Source organism: Glycine soja, chromosome 7 (assembly GCF_004193775.1).
Source record: "Glycine soja cultivar W05 chromosome 7, ASM419377v2, whole genome shotgun sequence".
NCBI classification, from domain to species: domain Eukaryota; kingdom Viridiplantae; phylum Streptophyta; class Magnoliopsida; order Fabales; family Fabaceae; genus Glycine; species Glycine soja.
In genome coordinates this window covers 44,447,736-44,471,801 of record NC_041008.1, presented here as the reverse complement: position 1 = coordinate 44,471,801, position 24,066 = coordinate 44,447,736, and the positions used below count along the sequence as shown (strand labels likewise).

At 32.1% G+C, this 24,066-nt stretch overlaps 2 protein-coding genes and 1 pseudogene across 2 annotated transcripts; 2 read left to right on the top strand and 1 right to left on the bottom strand.

Annotated features, from left to right (window-relative positions):
• Positions 1 to 575: 575 nt before the first annotated feature.
• On the bottom strand, positions 576 to 2,495 carry LOC114417705 (annotated as a pseudogene).
• Positions 2,496 to 11,621: 9,126 nt separating this feature from the next.
• Positions 11,622 to 12,059, top strand: LOC114420737 (zinc finger protein 6-like). The gene has a single exon (XM_028386552.1). It carries the CDS (start codon positions 11,622 to 11,624, stop codon positions 12,057 to 12,059), a length of 438 nt encoding a protein of 145 aa, XP_028242353.1.
• Positions 12,060 to 16,834: 4,775 nt separating this feature from the next.
• LOC114419992 lies at positions 16,835 to 23,020 on the top strand. Its single transcript, XM_028385826.1, has 6 exons — positions 16,835 to 17,063; positions 19,099 to 19,242; positions 19,379 to 19,437; positions 19,526 to 21,388; positions 21,879 to 22,039; positions 22,160 to 23,020. Exons 2-6 carry the CDS (start codon positions 19,122 to 19,124, stop codon positions 22,770 to 22,772), a joined length of 2,817 nt encoding a protein of 938 aa, XP_028241627.1. The 5' UTR covers positions 16,835 to 17,063; positions 19,099 to 19,121; the 3' UTR covers positions 22,773 to 23,020.
• The last annotated feature ends 1,046 nt before the right edge of the window (positions 23,021 to 24,066 follow it).

Sequence of the window (24,066 nt, the reverse complement as noted above, 5' to 3'; positions counted from 1 at the left end):
GTCCATTTAAGAATTCAAATAGAAGCATTGGAGACGCTCTAATAGAGTGAAAGATAAACAAATTGTATTTTAAATTTTTTTATTGATTAGTTTTGAAGAAAAATTTAAAAACACATTATTGTATCATATTTTACAAGTCATTTTTTAATGACTTGATAAGTGAATAAACTGTGTGAACGTGATTATTTAATCCATATCCATTAGCCAAACTTGATTCAAAGAAAAAGAAATCATCAAGCAAGATTTGAAACATAAAATCATGTCCCAAACCCGAACTTGCGGTTGGCGAACACCAAACCAAACATATTAATCTCCTACATTGGGTTGTTGAGGAAGGTGAATGAAATGCCCAAACAACACAGTTAACTTCTAATCTGATTGTTATTTTTCGTCCTACCCATTTTTCCTGGGACATTCTTCCATTTTTAATTTGAAGAGAACTGAATGCAACAGATTATGAAAAGATATTTTGATCCATGTTCGTTTTTGAAATTGTTACATATATTTATATATGAATATGTCATCTTTATTAGATAAAACTCTATTCAATTGTTAAACATATTTAGGGAACTTAGTCTATATTTAGAATCTCTTAATATACAATTAATTCCTCTATGCAGAATCTTTGTACACTATGTTATATATTTCTCCTATGTCTCTCTTATACTCAAATAATGTGTTCACGTTTCGAATATAAAGTTATACAATTCATCGATTTTCTTCTTTGGTATCCAGAGCCTTTGCGAACACCTTGTTGCAACATGACTTCCTTCTCTCTCAATATGGCAATTTCATCACTCTCTACTACCCACTATGGCGTGAACAAGCCATAACATTAGCATAAAGTCAAGACTTGGTTGGTCACCTTACAAATGATGATTCAGCCCCCACTCAATACACCCCACCAAATTCCAATGACACAACAAACACAGAAAATTTTGTTCCAAAATTATCTGACAAATTCATTGCTTGGCTCAAGGCAGATTGTCTTCTTTCAGGATGGATAATTGGAACACTCTCTCAGGAAGCACTTGGATTCATTGTTGGCTTAGACACTGCCCACACTGTTTGGATTGCACTTAAAGAAAATTAATCCTCCAACAGCTCTCCATTGTTGGTGGCATGATCACAGGGATTTGTTTTCAACAGCTCTTTGTTTCCTTTTTCTGCATAATTAACATAATTGTCATCCATGGACAGCTGATTACTGTTAATAAGCAGAAGTCATAAGTACATCCCTTCAAACATTTTCTTGCTCCTGTGATATTCTTAGTGCACGTAGAGCCGTTAGGTATAAAGCAGAAGCTAGGAAAACCGTGGTTAAAGCAAACACCCCTGCAACACAGAACAACCCTTCTCTGATAGTAAGGCAACTGGGTTTAGGCTTCGACCAATTCTTCAGATGGCCTGACTCCACACTCACTCTTGCCAACAGCAGAATCTCTCCAACTGCAAAGCAAATCCTACAACACATAGCACGAGTTTAAGCGACATGTTTTCACTTTTGTTCAGTGCTAATGGCTATCATGTGTATGAAAATAATAAGTTACAAACACACATTTATTTTTTGATCTTAATTCAATTTGGTCCACCACCGGCCAAATGAATATACATATCTTTGGTGAATCTTCACAACATATATATTTTACTGAATTAGCACTTGTGAAATGTTTCCATTTTAATCTGGAAAAACTCTGATAACATGAAACACAGAGAGGAGAAATCATTTGATGGTTCAGGACTATGACGTGTCTATGATTTTGATCCATCTTCACATGCCACATAACTAAGTTTTTTAATTTATAAGAAAGAGTTAATAAAAATTAGTTACCTATCACGTGGAGATTGCTCAAGAACATAGATATATGGTAGTACTGATTCTGGACTATAAGATAATTTCTTGAAATAAAAAACTAGATTTTATGTAATAGGTGAGAAAAAAAATCATAACTTATGCCTTTGTTCTTACCAAGTTGTAACGAAGAAAAACCCGGCTTGCCATGTTAATGATTTGGCAGAAGCAGAATCAGGATCCAAGGTAAGTAAAGCAGGTGATGAATTACTAACTGCGATCAACATATAAGTGTGCTCCACCAGAATGGCAATTGCTAGTCCAATAAAAGCACAAGAAGCACATAGCAATGGCATTTTCCCCCTACCACTATAAACACATTCAGATTTACTTCCCTTTCCATGTTCAGCTGTGTTCATCCACATCACCTGCCATATCAACCCCACCATATTATATACAATGCTCATTAATTTCTTTTTAATATCTTGGGAGTAGCTGATGAATATGTAATTTTCGAACATATTAATTAAACTAGTACCTTAGAACGCGTGGCTTCTGCTGAGACACAGAATGAAGCATAATAGGCCTAATAGGATTGTGAAAACCATAAAGAATGCACCCCTTTTGCTACTCAAATCTGTTTTTCTTCGCCTTGGTTCAAGGTCAGCATGTGTGACTGCCATTTTCCGTGGTACAGTTTGAGTTTCGGAGATACACAATTCATATGGCAGATTTTTATGTTTGGGGTTACATTTTATGTTGTGCAAGGAATATTCGGGAAGGAGAAAGGAAGAGTTACAGAATTGCTTGGAACAAAGGTTACTTAAAGGCCAGAGATTCCCATGTTGTGGGATTTAATCCTAGGCATTCACACAAGGGAAGTTGTACATAATTAATTAAGCACTAAAAGGTTAGCTTCGAATGGTACTGTGTGATGATGAGGATAAAGCTAGTTTTCATGGGTCATGACACAACAAACACGTGGGCTTCTTTACTCTCCCAAAGTATACGTGCCTTTCAGTCAATTAAAGTGTTTGCAAACGTTAACAAAATCGAATAAACAGTTATACATGTATTGCGCTTAAAAGATATTGCCGAGTAAGAGTAGGAACTAGGAACCATGCTTAATCATTTTCTAATAATGCTTCTAAGATAAATGTACGTAGAGCCTTGTTGTGGTATAAAAATAAGGTTGTTATCTTGTGATCTAATGATGTGATAGAATCTAGTCACAGAAATAGGCTCTTAGTCTTCGAGGTAGGAGTTAAGATTAATGTGTATTTGACTCTCTTCAAACCCCATAATAGCGAGAGCCTTGTCCACTTATTCTCCCTCTAGACAAGAAATGAGAACTAAAGAAAAAACCCGTGTGCTAAATTAAAAAATTGTTTGTTGAACAAATCTTTCTGGAAAGAAGAGGAGTAAAGACCAAAACTGTATAGCTATTAATTAGCACTTTTCTGGAAAGAAATGATCTTTCTGCATATGTTTGTTAAAATTAAAATATTAGAAAGCTAAAGGATTCTTTGTTTCTGATTTGGGGTAAAGCAATATAAGTGAACGGTCTATTATTCTTTTCTGGAGCTTAATATTCTTTGTTGAAGAATTAAAGTGCAGGGTATAAGTACAAAATTCAGAAAAGGACTTTTACGAGGTGGAAATTCCGGATAATGGACGAAAAGTGCTGCTAAATGCTAATATATAGACATCAAACGAGTCAATGGATAAATGGAAGCATGAAGTCGGTTGATGCTAAATTGCTAGCTAATTCAAAAATAGCATGGTGAGTACGTAAAAAAAAAAAAAAAACAAACATGGTGAGTGTCGGTTTGTTAGGCAAAAAGACAATAAAGTTAATTTAATTTTTAATACATTATGAAAATAATTTTTTACAACATTAATTAAATAAAATTATATAACAAGTTATGATTATATGATGATATAAAAAAATATTTACACTATTAAGCAAATCTTTTATTGAGCATTTTAAGATATTGATTAATTCTCTTTTTTAGAATAAAAAGTATACTTAATTGATTTTTGGTCTTTCTATTACTGTTGAAATTTGATTCTCTTTTTTTTGTGCAAATTTGATCTTTACTATTTTAATTATGAAATTTTGGTTAATTCGTTAACTTAACATATAATATTTAATGCAAAATACTAACGTGATAGTCTCTTACACTGTCGTAAGAACATTTCAATTAAATATTAAACGTGAAGTTAGCATAAAGGTATGAACAGCACAAAATGCATAATATTTCATTCTGTGATAAGGCAACCAAAACGCCAGCTTATGATAACATGAAATGCATATGCAAGTTTTAAGATATTAAGATAATTGAACTTGTGATAGAGCCAGTGCCCAGTAGTGTCAAAAAATTACAAACCATTCTTCTTTACAAATCTCTCTGAGTTTTCTAAATACACGAGATTAAATTTTAAGTAAATCTCAAATCGTGGATTAAATTCGATCAGTCTTTGCTAAAGAAGTGATTAGTGAGTGATAGATAATTTACGTAGTACTGAATTCGGGGGAGAGTGCCAAAAAGAAATGAACATAGCAATAAAAAGAATGCATTCACTCGATACACCTAATACGCACGCATTCACTACATATCCTAATGCATCTGCGCTAGCTCAAATTATCCCCCACTTGCACTATGTCCATATTGCACACACAATGGCCCGAAACAACCTTCACACATAAACGATGCAAGTGAACAAAATAGGCCCATTTTTATGGGCCTTCGTTAAATGTTTGGTATCGGACAACTTAGTAAATTGTTAAGATAGATAATTTTGTAGAAATATATATTGGATATTACATTGATGAAGATAATCAATATTATGTTTTTTTAGTAAATTTTAATTATTTTACTTTTGTTGTTTATTATTCATCAAAAACGTTGTACAAGATAAAAAAAATTATCATGTAATTTATTTTTGTCCTGTTTTGTTCTTATTATCCTGTTCAGTGCTACAAAACTCAACAATTTTTAATTTATTTCACTTCTTGACTCTAATGAATTTGTTAACTTCAGCGTTAAACTCCAAATAGTACCATCGTCATAGTCATTCTCAAAGTTTGGCGTCCCCATTGTACTTCAAATCCAAAGCAAACTTCATCTTTGGAACATTGATGAAATATTTGTGATGATGTTTGGAAATCCGTTTAAATTTAGTTGAATGGAGATTTTCCGTATTTTAATATATAAATGTAAAGGAACTCCAAAGATGAATTGAAGTTACTTCAACTCAACTTATTTCTAAATACACCCTAAAAAGTAAAAACAGTATGTGAGGTTTAAATGCATACACTCGTGGGGCGTGCTTTTCTTTCTCTTTCTATTGCAGTGTGTATTCTGTCTCATAAAAAGTTTAAAAACAGATTAAGCACGTACGTTTTACTTGGTAGACAAGGGTCACAATATATATATATATTTCAAAATTCAGCACAAGCAAGAAAAACACAAAATCCACATTTTCCTAAATTACCTCATAGATAGGAATCCGAAAATGAAAAGAAAAACAAAAAATATTACTACCATGTAAATAATAATTTTAGAGTAAGTATTATAAAATGTTCAAGATAATTAAAAAAACAACAAAGAAAGAAAATAAATTCTCTTATATTACAACACATTTTGTTTTTTTTAATACTAAATTTCTAAAAAATGAAATTTTTGTGAGGAAATATATAAGATAAGTTTCCAAAATGAATCTGTAAGAGTCTTTTATTACAAATTATTAATAATTAATTTTACCAAAAATCCTCTTTCATATCTATCATTTAGGTATTGTATTGGTGATGGGTTCAAATCCAATAATAGGTAGGCGTCCTCTACCAAATTCTCTATATTTTCTTCCTAGTGTGTTTCGTTGTTTTATGGCAACCAATGATGCCCCGATAGACCCTGTTTTTAATTCAACCACAACAACGCTTTGGAACAATTGGTCCAGGTTCTGTATATGGGCTATTATTTGCATTTGCAATTGCTTCCTTTAACACAAAAAAGACTTGTGCCCTAGTACCTCAAACATTGAGGTGGTAGGAGTTGCATGGATTGGAGGGACAGCGTTGTTGCTCTTTGTCTTTCTCGATTTCAAAGTCTCCTTTCAATTAATTGCTTTGGACATAATTGGATCTTGGAGTATATGAATCTGTACTTAGCTTATTCTTCAAGTCTTAAGTTTGTTCCATCTGCCAAAGCTAAAACCTGTTGTATATACAGTCCTGATGTTGATTTTAAGGAAACCTTTAGCCCTATCATTAAGCCTCAAACCATCAAACTTGTGCTCTGCATTGCCATCTCAAATCGCTGGACCCTTAGCCAAATGGATATGAACAATGCCTTCTTACATGGAACACTGACTGAAGAGGTCTACATATCTCAACCTACCGGCTTTGTTCATCCTAACTTTCCACAACATGTTTGTAAACTGGTCTCAAACAGACTCCGTGTGCATGGTACAATGAGCTTAAATCATTTTTGGTAGCCTATGGATTCTTCAACTCCAGGTCTGATCCATCTCTTTTCATCTACAAGCAAGGTTCGTTTGCTGCATATTTTTTGGTGTACGTGGATGATCTTCTTCTCACTGGTAATAATTCCAGTTTTCTTATCACTTTTTAAATGTGCCCTTAATTGCTAAGCAATTCTCCCTCAAAGACTTGGGAACCCCAAGTCACCTCCTTGGTGTTGAACTATTACCGTCACAATCTGGTATATTCATGACACAACATCATTATATACGTGAACTACTACAGAAAGCTTCTATGATTGATGCCAAGCCTGTTTGAACACCTCTGTCCACTTCGTGCTCTCTTATCACAGCATCATAGGTTCACTTCATTACTTATCCATCACTCGCCCAGATGTAGCCTTTGTTGTCAATAAACTCCCACAATTTATGAAGACTCCTACTGCCACCCACATCCAAGCTCTCAAGCGCGTACTTGGCTATCTCAAGTCTACAATATCACATGGCCTCCAACTAATTCCTGCCAAAAGTCTCATTCTTAATGCCTTTTGTTATGCTGGAGACACAGATGATAGAAAATCCACTGGTGCGTACATAGTTTATCTTGGTCCTAATGCTATCTCATGGTCCTGCAAGAAACAATCCACAGTTGCTCGCTCTTCCACCGAGGCTGAATATCACACCATAGGTTCCACTGCTACTGAACTTCTTTGGTTACAACAGGTTCTGCAAGAACTTGGCATTACCATTCAACAACCATCAACTATTTTCTCGGACAACATTGGTCCGACGTATTTATGCGCTAATCCTGTCTTTCACTCACGGATGAAACATCTTGCTATTGACTATCACTTTGTTCGAGACCTTGTGCCAAGAATCAGCTCAAAGTTTCCCATGTGCCCTTCAGTCACCAACTTGCAGACTTGCTCACCAAACCTCTCTCTACCACACGACACAACTTTCTCGCATCCAAGATTGGAGTTGTAGAATCCTCCTCCATCTTGCGGGGGCATATAGGTGTCCTGGCCCACGCAATAGATTGATTTATCAGCAGGATGATTGTAACTATATCTGTTAGCTATTGTTACAACTGTTTTATATTGTTGTTATCTCTTATTCTCTTGTAACAACAACTTCATATTTTAAGTAGTTCAGATCCTATTTTGTAGCTACTGGTTATTTGATTCTATTATCCCCGGAGTTGTATATATACAGTCCTGATGTATCACTCAATAATTAATCAATAAAAGCATACGTTCAGCTCCTTCTTTATTCCTCATTTCTTTCTCTCATTTCAAACCGTGCAAGAGTTCTTTCCGGAAGAAAGAATTGATCGCTGGTTTTAGCAATATCAAATACACACTAATATTTTTTAATAAAATATCACAAATATATTAATAACATTTATTCATATTTAACAGTATTTTTAAATATTATTAAAAAATTTTAATAATATTTTTATTAGGTGTTAGATAAGAAAATATTTCTGAAGATCATATATGTAATAGTGTTTATCTAAAATAAATAAAAATATAAAAGAAAGAAGAGATTTTAAGTGAAAAGGCTTAAATGATTATTTTTATTATTATTTTTAACATCATGAATGAAATGATAATGCCATATATTGAACTATATTTATTCATTTAAGGTGTTCTTTGCCACATTGGAAAGCTATGTAAACAAAATTGACTTCCAGTTGATGAAAATTAACCCCCTAAAGTAAGCTATTTAATCACGCTATAAACTCTAGTCTCATATATTTCAGTCTCACTTTCTCTCCCTTGAGAAGTGTCGCATTGAGAAAACTTATATTCTCTTGCATCTTCTCGTTTCCTAATATAAGAAGTAAACCACCAAGCAAGAAAGGGATCCAAAAAAATATATTTACATTTCCCGATTTTCTTGCTCCTCCATTAGTGCACTTGTGTTGTTCATAGACCAATAGAGGGCTTTGAAGTTCACTAAGAGAGAGATCATCAATGTCATCAATTAGATTCTACAACACCACTTGATCAAATCTGGGAGTAAGTAAACATATATTCTTTCAATAATGCTCGTGTCTCCCATTTCCTCACCATGAAATTGCATATTTTAAGCAATTACCATTACCCTTGCACAGCAATTAGTGACAAATTCACCTTTCTTCATTTAAATCTTCTCAAAGTTTGAAGCCAAGCGTATCTTACTTTTAAGGATTCTTGATATTTTTTGATTGAATCCCCTAATTATTCTTGGAAGCATCTTTGCAAAGATTAGTTTCCAGGTTAGAACAAACAGTTAAAAATCTTTCATTTTCATTAACCAAGATCTCATTGTTGTATAGTAATAAGGACCACACCTTTTTTAGTGTTGTCACACTATCTCCTAGTAGAGATGAAAGCAAGTCAGACTTGACTTTGGTAGACCAGAGTTTAGACTTTATTAAAAAGATAAAACTTGAGTATTAACTATTTATCTATCTTAAATATTTTTTAAAGGTCTAGTTTGACCTGCTTAATTAAAGTCCTGACAAATAAAGGCATGACTCAATCACAAATCTAAAATAAACTTTGATATTATTTTGAAATTTAAGCTTAGGACCTAATTTAATTTTATAAAATTGATTTATAAAGAATTATCTAAACTTTATGAAAACTGCATTGATCATATGTGTAATTAATGTGAGATCTCAACACATGTTTCTTAGAATTGACTGAACTTTAATTACTCTTCAGAGTCTTTTAAGAAAGTATTATTACATAACAAAGATATTAGAAAAATGCAGCCATGTCTAATATTATAATACCTCATAAAATAGGGTTAAACGTGCCAATTTTCTCGTATAGTTTAGGCAATTTAGAGCCTTATCCCACTAAACCATAAAACTAAATCTCCCAATGGCTAGGACATCATTGACTAAGTAAGATAAAGTAGCCCAGACAACTGACAAGTATCTAGCTGTTAGATCCTCGTAACTGCATACAAATCTAGCTTGTATAATTAGAATAGTTTTTTAATTTCAAATTAGCTATATTGACTTAATTAGAAAGAGAAATGATAAATTAAACAATGAATTTTTTATCATGAAAATAATATGAAAATATTTTTAAAAATATTATTTAACAGTTATATATGCTTAATTGTTAAAAATTGATATTTTTCTTATTTATGAGTTATAGATATAAAAATGATGGATTAAAAGGCTAAAAGATGAAGAAAATAATAAAAAGTTAAAAAAGGTCCAGTCCAAGATGCGCTCAGCGCGAAAACAACACTGATGTTAAGCAAGGAAAAGGCGTGCTAAGCGCGAATACATGCACCCGCGCTAAACGAGTAGCACGCACTAAACGCGAATACAAGCACCCGCGCTAAGCACGAGCAGGCAGGCCCAAGTCAACTCCAATAATTATAAAAAGAGAATCAAGCTAAGGAGAAAAGACACATTGAGTCTCAGAGTATTCTAATACACACCTAAAGCCTAAGAACTCTCCCTTAGGAAAATTTTTCTTCTCTTTCATCATTTTGTATTCCCTTTTTTCATCACTTCTCTTCCATCAGTTTCTAAACCCATTTTCAAGTGTAAGATCCTTATGATTATGAGAGGCTAAACCCTTAGTTAGGGTCTAGTAGGCCTAAAAAACCAAGAGATGTATTGTATACTTTATATTTATCAATGCAATAAGTGTTTTTTTCCTATTATCCTTTCTCACTTTTAATTTCATGCATTATTCATCCTTGCATTATTTTTGAGAGTTAGGTGCTCGACAGAGGATAATCTTTAATAGGAATACAAGAAAGGTTTTGCATGCATAAATTTTAGGAATTAGTTGCTCAACAGAAGATAATCTCTAATAGAACTAAAATGAAGGGATATCTTAACAAAATCATTACTAGACATAGAGTGATTATATTATGCACATGCATTAAAACAAACATCTAAAATTAGAACTTCATGTATTTTATTTATTGAATCTTTGCAAAGACATTTTAGAGATACATAGGTAAAATAGACTTATCATCGTGAGACATCAGGGACTAGTAATTTAATAAATGTGGGTAGGATAAATTTACCTGATTGATAAAGAAAAATAAAAAATAATACATTCTCATCTTATTGAATTCCCTTTTATATTTTTTGTCTCTTGTTAATATCTAATATTTTAGTTGTTATTTTTTTAAAACTCATCTTTCTTTTACCTTATCTCATCTTTTCTTTCATAAATTGAAAATTATTCAACACAAATACAAAATAAAGTTCTTCTAGAAATCGGCACTCGGACTTCGAGTCTTTATTACTTAAAGATTTAATACATTTGTCAAACCGTTAACAATTAACTAGCTTGTATACATCATTTACCTTATTTATTCCTTTTCCTTTCTTTTTCCTATCTATATTTTCTTCCAAAGTTCAAGGAGTGTGGTTTTATTATTATTATTACTATTATTATTAATGCTTACGTCTTCTGTTCTTTGGGAAGGAACTACTTCTAGTGACTAGTATTCTTTTTCCTGCTTTTACACCTTAACGTACACGATATGCATGTTGTGATGTATATCTTGAATGTATAGACGAGTTACTACAAGATTATTTTAAGTTAATCGATTATTAAATTCAATTTTTGTGTGTAAAGTTATACCAAATTTTGATTAAAAATGTTAATTTGATACCTTAATTTTGTTGCCCGGTTCGCATGGAAAGTTTGTTAATTTATAAATCTTATTTAACTCATAGTAATGCTAAATACTAAGTTTAATTTCAAAAAAATATTACAATTTGTCAAAAAATATTGTTGATATTAATATATAAAGTGTGTATTATAAAAACTAATAAATTTATCGTACATATTAATTTATAACTAAAAGCTAATGTAATTTTTTTTATATTACTATCAATAAGTAATACTCCATACATATTTTATTAAACTATAAAAATAAAAAATAAATACTAAAAATTCACAATACTACTCAAGTAACCAAGCTAAATCTCTTTACTTCATACATACTAATTACTCAACTACTGATAAATAGGATAGAAAGAAAAAAAAATCTGTTGGGATATTCTCTCTCTTATTTTCCAGTTGAAATAAAGGTTTCATTCTCTTTTAAATGATAATAGTAACTTCTTTATTATTGAAAAAGAAAAGGACAAAAAAGTGGGGGCATGAATTCGATTTCACCTAATGTAGTGGGGGCCTAAACTGGAGACCATCTCATATATAGACACGATACATATAAATATATGTGTCGTATATATGGGAATCTTCATATATCATATATATAGTTAGTAATGTATTATGATTTATGAATGAAACAAAACAAGCATATGAGATCCATATATACCCCCTTTCATCTCTCAAAGTTAAAGATGAAGCTATTTGGTTTCCCCTTGAAGGGTTCGGGTTCCATCAGTATTAGTGAGGACACACCATGTGTCGACGATGGAGGTGGCAAGAAATTCAAGTGCCGCTACTGTCGTCGCCAATTTGCCAATTCTCAAGCACTAGGAGGCCACCAAAATGCGCACAGGAGAGAACGTGCTAAGCTAGCCCAGTTCAAATATCTTCTCCGTCTTCAACAACATGATCAGTACCATCATCATAGGTTCAACCAAGCATCAAATGCTTCACCTAGTGTTAGTGATGCTAGTGCAACAACTAGTGCTGCAGCTTTGTTTCAATTTCATAGTGCAGCTGCTGCAGGGTCATCACATCTTGGGACACTGCTCCTGCAAGTACCAGCTGGTGGCAACGATGTGGATCTCAACCTCAGATTAGCTTGCTCCTCAGAGAACTTGAAGAACTGAACCCCCTTTGTGCATATCAGATAATTAACCCATCTTCTTTTAGGTCTTGGGTACATAGATATATGGACCTTAATTAATTAAGAGGTAACTATATATTTACCCTAAGTTCTCTTGAGGCTTGTGCTGCCCTTTCACTTTAGTACCTTTCTTTGTTCAAGGAATATCTTCCTTAATTACTTTGATTTACACACACACACACATATAGACCCACAAAAAATCTGTAAAGATGTTGAAGTAATATAAATAAGTGTATTTTCTTAACTAAAGAAGGGTCATTCTAGTAGCCAATATAATTTATATCGTACGTTATAGTTAAGTTGTTTTATTTCTCCTTGTTGTGAATCACTAGCTCTTTTAGAAAAAAAGGCTGCTACTGATCAGAGTTTGGACGTGATTGTGAGGGAGGGGGCATTATGTTTCTATAATGTGTCAGTAGTCAGGGTGTAGTTAGATTTCTTTTAATAGGTTCTTATTTTGTTTCTGTGATGTGCCAAAGTTTTTAAATTTCCTTGTTTAATTTGATGAGGTTTATTATAGCTTAAATGCTTAACTGTCATGGTTGTGGATTTTAATATATACTTGTACCAACATATATCTGAGATCAGGTTACAGTACACTGATCGAGTACACTCCTCTAATGTTATTACTTAAGAAAGTAGAACCAAAAGATGGAAGAGATTCATTAGATGTTGGGAGAAGTAAAGTTGAACAATTAATGCATGTTTTGTTTTTAGTTGAAAATGTCATTATCTGTATTTCAATGTAAATTCAATAAATAAAACTAAAATAAGTACAAAAATAAAAGTTTTGATTTGTTGCTAAAATTAATTTTGCGTCAAACATAATTTTATAATTACAAACAAATGACAATTATGATAGCAATATTTCATTTGAAACATATAAGGTTTTATTGTCGATCGGTGCGCTTGAAAATCTCTTTTAACCAGAATTATATGTAACTATAGTTGTGATGAGTACCTATTCTTTTTTATATGTCAACGACTTTCTTTGAAGCAAGTTAATTTACTTCATTGAAAAATTGCATTATTAGACTCAGTTTTGAGAAGCCTAGCTACTTCTAGCTAGGTGCATGTAAGAGGATAATCATCGGATGAAACGAATCTCTTTAATTTTGCAACACTTAAATGAGATATATATTATAGTGTTTGGTGAGAGATAATCGCGTGAGGCTTGAGATTAATTAGAGTTCCACAAATATTTGGAATGTAACCTAATCATAATTCCAATTATATATAACTCTTTGTAAACACAGTATTTTGGGTCCTTAACGTAAATAAGATGGCACAAGCTTTACATAAGTATTTCTTTTTTGGTCTAGTGCCATGTCTTTGATACCAAAATGGAAGATGCATAAATTTTAGACCGGCAATTGTCTCGTGAAATTCTTGTTCATTCAGTGATGTAAAATTTTCTCTGTTCTTATTTGGGATATACGGGGATTATCACATTAGGAATTTTTGAGTTTGGGATTTTGTTTTTATATCAGAAAACAAATTTAAGTACAAGAAAATGACACAGCGTGCATGTATCTTATAGCTAGGTAGATACACAGAGAGAGACTATGTATGTGTGTACACATTATTTTTGAAATATAAGTGAGTATATAAGCACCGATGGTTATATATAATATATTCTTTCTTTTAACAGATACAAGTATCATTATGTTAAAACGGAATTTGATAGAAAACACGTTCGTCTGTTTTTGACGATAATACCTTTTTTCTAAATCAAATCATGAAGCGTTTTCAAAATTTTGGAGAAAAATATGAAAATTTATTCCTATAATATTAGATTAGAATACACTAGAGAGCTGAACTCTCACCCCTTTAGTCTCCTACTGTTTTAATTAGTTTGTGTTTGAGTTTAAGTTAAATAATCTAGAATCACATTAAAATGCAAACACATCAATCTAATGGCAGATAATTATTGTCCATAATGGACTACTTGATAGGTGATATCCCGAAGCAATGACCAATAACAGATAATTCAAGATCACCTAATAATTTCTTTTACTTTTTATGTGTCAAAAAAAGCTCACAGGGACTACGTATAAGTGACCCATCAAATGAGGCTGGCTTTGCACCTAACACCTAGCGTGTCCTTGCACAACTATACAGATGCAGGGGATACCATGTTTCAAGCTCCGAATCAACCACTTTATTGTTGTTGCTGGGAATTTACTCAACGCTGGAAGAAAATAACAATACCAGAAAGAAATAACATGTGATGAAAGGAAAACGATACAGGAAGTTTCTCTTCGTAAATCTTCTTAATTTATCTTTGATTTCTACAATTTAAACAAAGAAAGATATCTAACAATTCGTTGTTCCCAATGGTTTCGGTTCGGTGACAAATAAAAAAACAAAAAAGATAAACAGTGACAGACAGATAACGGCTATCAGTTACATATAAATTTTATTGTTTTATAGTGTGTCTTTTTTTATTTTTATTTTTATGGGTTATATTGTTTTATTGTTTAGCTTTATATTTTTCAGTTTTTTAATTCTCATATATACTATATATATGGTGATTATCATTTATCACTCTCATCCTCTACTTATTTACCACTATTATTTGTATATCACTATTTTTAATATTATTATTATCATTATTATTTTTACTATTTTTAGATATATTGTAATCGTTACTTATTATTGTTTCTATCTCTCGTTATTCTCTTATTATTTACAGTATTATCATTGTTATCATCATTGATAAATTATTAGTGTTATTAAGGTATTTTTTATAACTGAAAATTATAAACCAAAATTATTTTTTTTAATTTTTATTTTAAAAATTGATATTTAGAAACTAATATGAAAAACTTAACAAATTACAATCGCTACGAATAGCCAATAAATAATTTTCAAATAAGTTCATTATCTTTCAAAACTCATATGAATCGCATACTAAATTTTGATGCGATCACATAAATCTTCCTGCACTCTGAGTTTGACCACAAGGAAAGGAAACAATATATGCTGGATACACAGATTTGGTATCATTTGAACTCCTTTTCAAACTTATTATACCAAACAAATGAAGGATCTTGTCCATATACCTCTCTTTCTCCTTCTTTCAATGGAATTTACGCAAAACAAACAAAACACGGTCTCTAGACCCAAAAGGAAAGCTATCGCTAGGGCAAATTAAAACTAGACCTCGTCAATTTCCTAAAACGAACCATGCATCTAGTCAAACATGTCAAAAACTCAATTAACTACTAGAGAACATGTGAAGAATCAATAAAACTAATTGAAAAAAAGAGTAAATAAAGATCCACACACACACACACACTATATATATATATATATATATATATATATATATATATATATATATATATATATATATATATATATATATATATATATATATATATATATATATATAAATAAGGTACAAGTATAAATTGTTAATATTTAAATTATTATTATTAATAAAATTTAATATAATGCCTTTGTATTAATTTAAAATGCAAATTAAGATTGAACTAAACTCTGAACACAAATTAAATTTGGACCTTTTTAGTCCAATTCTATCATGATCCAATTTAGGCTTAGCCTTCAAAATCCTTAAAAACTTAAATCTTTTTTATTATTTTGTATTCTAGCTCACTCCGGATCCTTTCATAACAGTCTTATGTGATTAACTTCACATATTATTTCAGTTTTTAAAATTTTGAAAATTTTAATTGAAAATCACCTTAAATGCAACCTAAAGTTAGTTTCTAAATCACTATGCTTTAGGCTTCGTGCGTCATGTCTGATAAGTATATATATAAGTATTTTGTTTTTAAATTTTAGACTAAAATATCATCTTATCAATTATGTTTTTGCATTTTTTTATATTGATCATTTATATTTTAAAAATATTATTTTGATTATTTATGTTTGGGAAGGAACCTAAACTTATTCTACCATCCATAAAATAATGAATAATGAAGTGGCGTTGATTTATTAAATTTTTTAACAGTTTATTTTCTGAGGGTTCAAAACTACAAAAAAAAAATAATAATACTTGTTTCAAACATTTAATAGGTATTAAAAAAATTTAGTTGGATCTGGGTTATAATAAATTTTAATGATTTTTAACTATAAGAAATTGTTTAATAATGTACTTAGTTTAAATAATTTTTTATTTAATTTTAAAATTTTATATACTTAACATATTCTTATCAAATAGAATTGTATTTATCATATATTTTCCATTAATAATTAATTTAATTTATTTTTTATTTATAATTTAAATTAACTATCCGTATAATGTTTGTGAATTTTATTATTTTTCAACAATTATTGGATTATGCACACGTGTAAGGATATATAACTCATTAAAATTGTATTATTCATGAAAAAGTACTAACTTTTACACATGTCAAATAGACAAATACTGAATAAAGTATGTTAGAAAAAGAATCCAAGTTAATAAATTTTATTACATTACAAAAATTAAATTCGATTTTTAAACATAATATTCTTCTTCATCTCACTGTATATCTCATTTTTTTAATTTACTATTTCACTCTAAGTCTTCAAACTATTATTATTTAAAAAATGATCAGTGACCTAATTTGAAGACGATTAGACGAACAATAGTACAAAGATGTTTTTTTGTGTGTAATACAAAAATATGTTGTACACGTGGCAGTCAATAACGGGCACGTAAAAAATTCTGTCTGGAATTTGAAATCTCATAGACGTTATAAACTGTGCTCATTTTCTCACAAGCAATTATGCCAAAAAGGTCTCTTTTTTTCAAACAAACATTTCTCTGGACATAAAAGGCATTTAATTTCTGTTTCTATTTACTGCTTGAACGTTGAACTGCACCTTCTCACTGGTTCTTCAGTTCACCTCAAATTTAATGCATTTTCTATCAACAACAACTTCAGTGTTTTTTTTGTCTCACTCAAAACCTGTGTGTTCTGGCGGTGATTGCTACAGACCTCAATACTTTGTTCATGCATCTCGCCGTTTTAATGTATGCTCTCTTATTCGAATGCCTCTGTAAAGTTTGGTTCTTTTCTTCGTTTTCTTTAATGGGTTCTTGTCTCTTTTTTTTTCTGCTGGCTTATGAGATTCTTTTTTCCTTTTTATTTGGCTACTGCGTGTTGATCATTTCATAGATGGGATAGAATTTATAATCGGAATGGGTAAGAGAAGTATATAAGCATATCTTGTACATGCCTCTGTTTCCTCTTCTCCATTATGGATCATTGGAAAGGTGTGGGTTTTACTCAGATATCTAAGATCAGCAAAAACTTTTGTTTTCTCACCAATATTAAACTATCTTTCGTTTTAATTAAGGATCATATGTTTATACTTGATTTTAGCTCAAATTCAGTAAAGGATCTTTAGATTTTTCTACTTGATCAGTTGAATCGGGATTGGAAGATATACGGATATTGGTTACCTTTAAGTTCATAAATTGAGTAATGTCCGGAACCATGTGAGATTCTATTGTCTGGGTAGTGAAAAGTCATGGTTTTGACTCTAGTAACATGAGCAAAGAGATTTGGTCAACTCGTGTCCGGTTGCCTACCTCCAAAACAAACTTAGAGATTTAGTTGGTTTAGATTGCATCATTAAATAATTGATTAGTTCATCTGTTCCTGGTATGTTGTTGTTGAGGATTGAGACATGCTTTCCTTTTCAGTCATTTTATGTTTGGATTTATGGAAAGTGATGGAATGAAATAGGAGTAGTTTGTATGTTTGCACTAAATTGTCTCAAGTAGTAATCAGAAGTCCGAGTGTCGAATTCACATACTTAAATTGATGTATACCCAATTTACAAGAAAGAGATAAGGAATTACAATAGAGATAAGAACAAAAAAAGAATTTGAAATTAGAAAGACAAGAGCGATAAAATTAATAAGATTAAATGCGGACGATATTTAAATATGTTGAGGTCTAGCATGCCTAACTATCCTTGATGCAATGCTAATGTTTTTTCAATTTTCACTCACATCTACTAAGACACTCAACTCTGATCTCTCGTGATGAAGAGTCTAATTTATTTATTCTCTCTTCCAAATCCCTTTCTAAAGGATGAATAGTAAATCACATGAAACATGGAGATGTATGCAGAGGCAAAACAAACTCACTCTATTCCTAGCAATGAATTATTTAGATGTCTTTTCCTAGTTTTTTAGAAATTACCATTTCCTACTATAACCCATAAAACTAATGCATAGATTATCAGCCCATTCAATAAAGATGAAGAGCAGAAAAGCAAAAGAAGCAATAGAAATAGAAAGGGGTTGGATGACTAAAAGAAAGAAAGGAAGGGATGACTAAAGAAGGAGGGTTTCCCTTGAGGGATGGACTCTTTGGATATCTTCAATAGAGATATGAGAGTGGATGTGTCTTTCACTTATGTTTCCTACTCCTTTTATGGGTTTAAGGTAGCTTACTTTTCACATTGACTTCGCGTTAAGTGCGCCTTTGGCCTTCTTCTCGCTAAATTGTGGCTCGCTAAGCGCGGGTGAGCGCTAAGGTTGGATAGCGAACTGTCTAATTCTTCCAACTTTTATCCAAGACTTTTTCTTCTAGTTTTTGCATTAATTTTCTTCTAAAACACTTGAAAACTTTTTCTTTTGACTTCTGCTAATAAAAAATTGCAAGATGTTAATTTTTTTATTATTTCATTAAAAAACAATAGCAAAGTAAAGAAATTGCAATCATTATTAACCAAAATTGACTATCAATTTAACTCAAATTTTGAAGTTATCACTGTTTGGATTATTTAATTTATAGGATGGAATGGAATGGAATCTATTCTATTCAATACCGCTTTTTATATTATTTCATTTGCCTGTCAAACAATGGAATAAAAACTTTCCTCCATTCCATCTTGACTAAAGATATCACAACAATGGTATGGTAATTTTATTCATCCCATCGCATTCCATCCATCTCGAAACACAGCTTTAACTTTGGATGGATTATAGATTGTATTTCTTGCTCGACTAACAGCATTTCCCTTTCTTTTTCTTTCATCAATATATCATGAAGGTTTACTAAATTCTGCTTAGAAAATGAGAGTTGAGAAAGAAGGAGCAAAAAATGAAGGCAGATACGTTGGTGGTTTCTTCTACTTGTTTGACTGGACCTCAAAATCTCGTAAGAAATTATTTGCAGCCAAGTCAGATTTGCCAGGTACATGTTCAGAGGTTCTGCTTATTTAGAATGTGATGATTGTCTCTATTGTCAATTGTAGTACTTGAATAAAGTTGTATTGATCTATTCATTTATTGTTTTGCTTTTGGTCTTTTTTTATCTTCATCATTTGCAGAGTCCTCGAAACAGAGAAGAAAAGTTGATGGCAACATGGCAATGATGCTGCCCTATCTGGTATATCACTATCAGTTGTGCTCCCAATTTTTATTTTATATATTTTGTAATGAAACTTTATCAGTTACTACTTTTTTAATTCTTTCAGGTGGATGATGATGAAATTGGAGTAGGGAAATGTATTAGAGAAAGTAGTGATCATATTTGTGCTTCATCTGTTATAGATGATGAATCTTGTGGAACAAGGGCCCCTGGTGTGATTGGCAGGCTTATGGGGTTAGATTCATTGCCCTCTTCCAGTTTTCCAGATCCTTGTTCTACCCCATACTTTGACAGCCAATCTCTTCAAGATGTGCAGTACTGGAGAACAGAATTTAATCATCTGCATGACCATCAGATCCTGTATTCTGGAAAGCTGATTGAAAAAGCTGAGGGATCTTCTTGGAAATTCATGGAGGCAAAGCCTCAACAGACCCGTAGCAGGCCGATTGAAAAGTTTCAAACAGAAGTAATGCCTCCCAAATCAGCTAAATCTATTCCTCTAACACACCATAAACTTTTGTCCCCAATTAAGAGCCCTGGCTTTGTTCCAGCAAATAATGCTACTTATATAATGGAGGCTGCTGCAAGAATTATTGAACCTGGCCCCCAAGCTACTACAAAGGATAAAACACCTCTGGTAGCATCATCAACTGTATCATTGAGGGTTAGAGATCTTAAAGAAAAACTGGAAGCCTCACAAAAAGGACCTCTAATTGGGTCATCTTCGCTGACTTCTAGAGTTAGAGATCTAAAAGAAAAAAGAGAAACTTCTCATAGAACTAGCAGGCTTTTGGAACCTTCTCAAAGGTCGGCTGAGTCTAATGATGCCAAGTATCTAAAGGGACAATCTTTCAACATAAGTTGGAATGGATCTGTGGATACACAAGTCAGATCATCTTCTCAAGCAGAAGAAGATTCTTCTTTGAAAAATAAAGGGAAGTCTATTTCACTTGCAATCCAAGCAAAAGTGAATGTTCAAAGAAGGGAAGGCTTGAGCCTTAGTAGGGGAAAAAGTTTGGTGGAGCAGAAAGAACAATGTGACATTAAAACCCCCCAGCAGCCTCTGAAGGCTAATGTTAAAAAAAAATTGCATAAGAAATCCTCTGGCCAAGATGCTTCTGGTGTTCTCAGGCAGAATAATCTGAAACAGAATTGTTCTACGGATAAAGACAAACTACCATCAAAGCCATTGGTTTCCAATTCGAACAGTAGAAAAGTTGTGACTGGGGATTCCTCTTGTGGACATCATAGAAGCTCTAGTAGTAAATCCATTGCAAAATCTAAAGTTGGGCCCAAAAAATCATCCATGAATGTGACAGATAGTGAAAAGGAAGTTTTGTATACCCGTACCAACAATTTCCCAAGGAAGAAGAGGTCCACAGACAGGGACTGGAATGATAGGGTTGTTGATAATTTGTTTATTGACAAAACTCAGAAGCCTGTTCAGTCTAATCTAGTTAGTAATAAACAACATGATGGGGCTGAAGAAGTCAAAAGTAAAGACATGGATGTAGTTTCCTTCACATTTACCACGCCATTGACAAGATGCAATTCTGGTTTTGAGACATCTGGACAAACTGGCCTGAAGACTAATAGCCTTTCCTTGGATCAGCATATTAGAAGAGTGTTGCTTGACAATGAAACTGATATTACAAGGTTTCCAGTAGGATACAATGCTATTGGTGGTGATTCCTTAGCTATCCTTTTGGATCAGAAGCTGAGGGAATTAACATACGGAGTTGAGAATTCTTGTGATGACTCCGTCAAAGCAAGGTCACCTTCCAGTACTGTACCAAAATCTAAAGATCTGGTTCCCACCCTTAATTCAGTTAACCTCTTTCAACAGTTGCAACAGAAGAAAAACCAAGACATGATGTGTTCAGATAAGTCAGATAAGTTATTCAGTAGCCATGAATGTGACATTTCCTTCACTTGTCTTCCAGAAATATCATCCAAGCACAGACTCTGGGTATGTGAGAATATTTTAGCTTTTGTTGTTAATTGTTATTATCCTCTTCAAGGCATGTATGGAGTATGGACAATATCAGGACCCCAGTTAAGTTTCCACACAATGAAAATTTAGGCCTGCCTTATACTGGTTAAATTTGGATGAGATAAATTAATTCCCCATTTCCCAAGAAGAAAAAAGGTTATAGGAAATTTGGAATGGGTATACTTGACAATATAAATCATTTGAAAAATAAACATATTCGTTGTTCCGTAGCATATCATAATCATTGTTTAACTCAAATCGTAAATGGCTATTTTTTATGAAGTTAATGTGAAACTGAATTTGGGGTGTCAAAATAAAATATGGTTAGAACTACAAGTTGTAGCAAAATACCATTGAAAGTATCAATTGCGTCATATTGTAGAATCACCCTAATGTGATTGGAGGCATAATAATCCTTATGATTGTTGTACCATTGAATGGTTAACTAACTCAACATATTTTACAGGTTGATAAGATGGAGGAGTGTAAGATCAATCCTATGGAAGCAGAGTTATTCAGTCCCAGACAGCCAAGTTCAATGTCTGTTCTTGACCCTTCCTTCTCTACTCAAAGCTGTGAATCTCCATTCAGCACAAATGCTGCTAGTTCAGAAGATCAAAACAGAAGGTAAAAGTGGCTTTTATGTTTCTGCTTGAATATAGACAATAACATTATTCCTTTTAAGATGAGTTATTTCATGAGTCAAGTCAGGACTGGAATGCTAATCTTTACTATATCTACTTTCAGGAAGCAAGTTGTGGGCTCAGGAAGTGGCTTGAATTCCTCATGGAAGTACCATCATGCAGAGGCTGATACAGAATTGTTTGATTCAGCATCAAGTTCGACCGTGCTAAAGAAACAAGCAAGTACAAGGGAGTTAGATTATGTGAATGATATATTGTGTAATGTGGAGTTGATGTACATGGACTTTTCTCTTGGTAGAGCACGTGACATTGTGAACCCTCATCTGTTCAACCAGTTGGAAAGTCGAAGAGGAAGAAGGTTTGAGAGTGATGGTGGTGAGTGTAGGATGAGAAGGAAAATAATATTTGATTGTGTGAGTGAGTGTTTGGACTTAAGATGCAGGCGTTATGTTGGTGGGGGGTACAAAATGTGGGCCAAAGGGGTTGCAATGGTGAGAAGAAATGAATGGTTGGCAAGGAAAGTGTACAAGGAAATTTCAAGTTGGAGGGATATGGGGGATTCAATGGTGGATGAACTCGTAGATAGGGACATGAGCATCGAATATGGGCGATGGCTAGATTTTGAGGTTGATACTTTTCAACTTGGTGCACTGGTTGAAGACCAAATATTTAATTCTTTGGTCGATGACTTCGTTGCTGAAATCCTGCAATTATGACACACCTCAATCAATGATTGTGATTTTCTGGCTGTGTGAAATTTGATTTTTAGGTTTCCCACTGAATTATAATTACTGTGTGTGCCAGCCCCTCCACATGGCATCTCTATAAATAAGTTGACCAAATATTTTATTGTGGTTGATGATTTCGTTGCTGAGACCTGAGAGACTAGAGACAAATGTCTTGCTTTCCTTAACCCCCTCCCCCTTTTTTTGAACCTAGGATTTCCTTTGGCTCTTACTAATAACATATTAATATCTCAGGTATTAAGATTTATTTAAAATATAATTTCTTCCAATAAATATTTTGCATACAAAAACGTCAAAATTGAACACTTCATCATCCTTAAGAGATATGATTATTCATCAACTACAACAAACCATAATGGTGCTTTAGTCTTAATATTTTCTGTTCTCATTCATCCATTTAAAAGAAAAAGAAAAAATGTTCTTTCTTAAAAATTTAAGGTAACATTAAATACAAATTTTTAACATATCCTTTAATGTAAAAAAAATATTGAAAAATATATCATTGTTATAAATATACTTCTATCATGTTTAATATCAATAAAAATCTTCCATTTATTGAATTCGTAATCATGGCTCTAAGAGTCAAGGATAGAAAAACCGAATGAATGATACCTATTTTATCAATAAAATTTGACACAATTGAAAAGTGCGTAAAAACCTTGACAAGAATTTGATTCCTTAGAAGTGTAAATGAAAAAAAAATTATATTGAAAGATGCTATAACTATTTAGTAATTTCCAAGTCTTGAAGGAGATTAGTCTTGGACTTTGTTTGAGAGACACTCCTAGAGCTAGCATGCACAAAAAAATGTATATTTACTTCCTTTTATAGGTTTGAATTAATGATACACAAAAATATATTAAATGTAAGTTTTGCTTGAGAATAATTTTAGAAAACAATAAATATAAGAATATTTTTAAATATGAGAGATTTTTAAATTAATGAAAGGTGATGTCTTTTCATGAAAGTGTGTATTTAAATGTAAATGTTTTTTTTTCTTTCAGGAAAGTATACGCGTATATTCATTAAAAGATGTATATTAAAGATTGTATCTTTTTTTATGAAATGATGTGTCTCTTTAAACAGTTCTATCATCTTGTGAAAATATAAGATAATTTATAATCATGAAACGTTTCTCGTGGGAAAAAAACATATAATGATTTATAAAGAGTTGTTTCTCTTTACCAAAATTCACGAGATACTTTATATATAAAAACAATATAAATTACCTCTTTTTTTTAACCTTGTATGCATAGAATTTTTT

Coding starts and splice junctions, on each gene's coding strand:
- LOC114420737 (XM_028386552.1), top strand. CDS start 11,622: ATGAAGCTATTTGGTTTCCCCTTGAAGGGTTCGGGTTCCATCAGTATT.
- LOC114419992 (XM_028385826.1), top strand. CDS start 19,122: ATGAGAGTTGAGAAAGAAGGAGCAAAAAATGAAGGCAGATACGTTGGT. Junction 19,243..19,378: donor AGCCAAGTCAGATTTGCCAG/GTACATGTTCAG, acceptor CATCATTTGCAG/AGTCCTCGAAACAGAGAAGA. Junction 19,438..19,525: donor CAATGATGCTGCCCTATCTG/GTATATCACTAT, acceptor TAATTCTTTCAG/GTGGATGATGATGAAATTGG.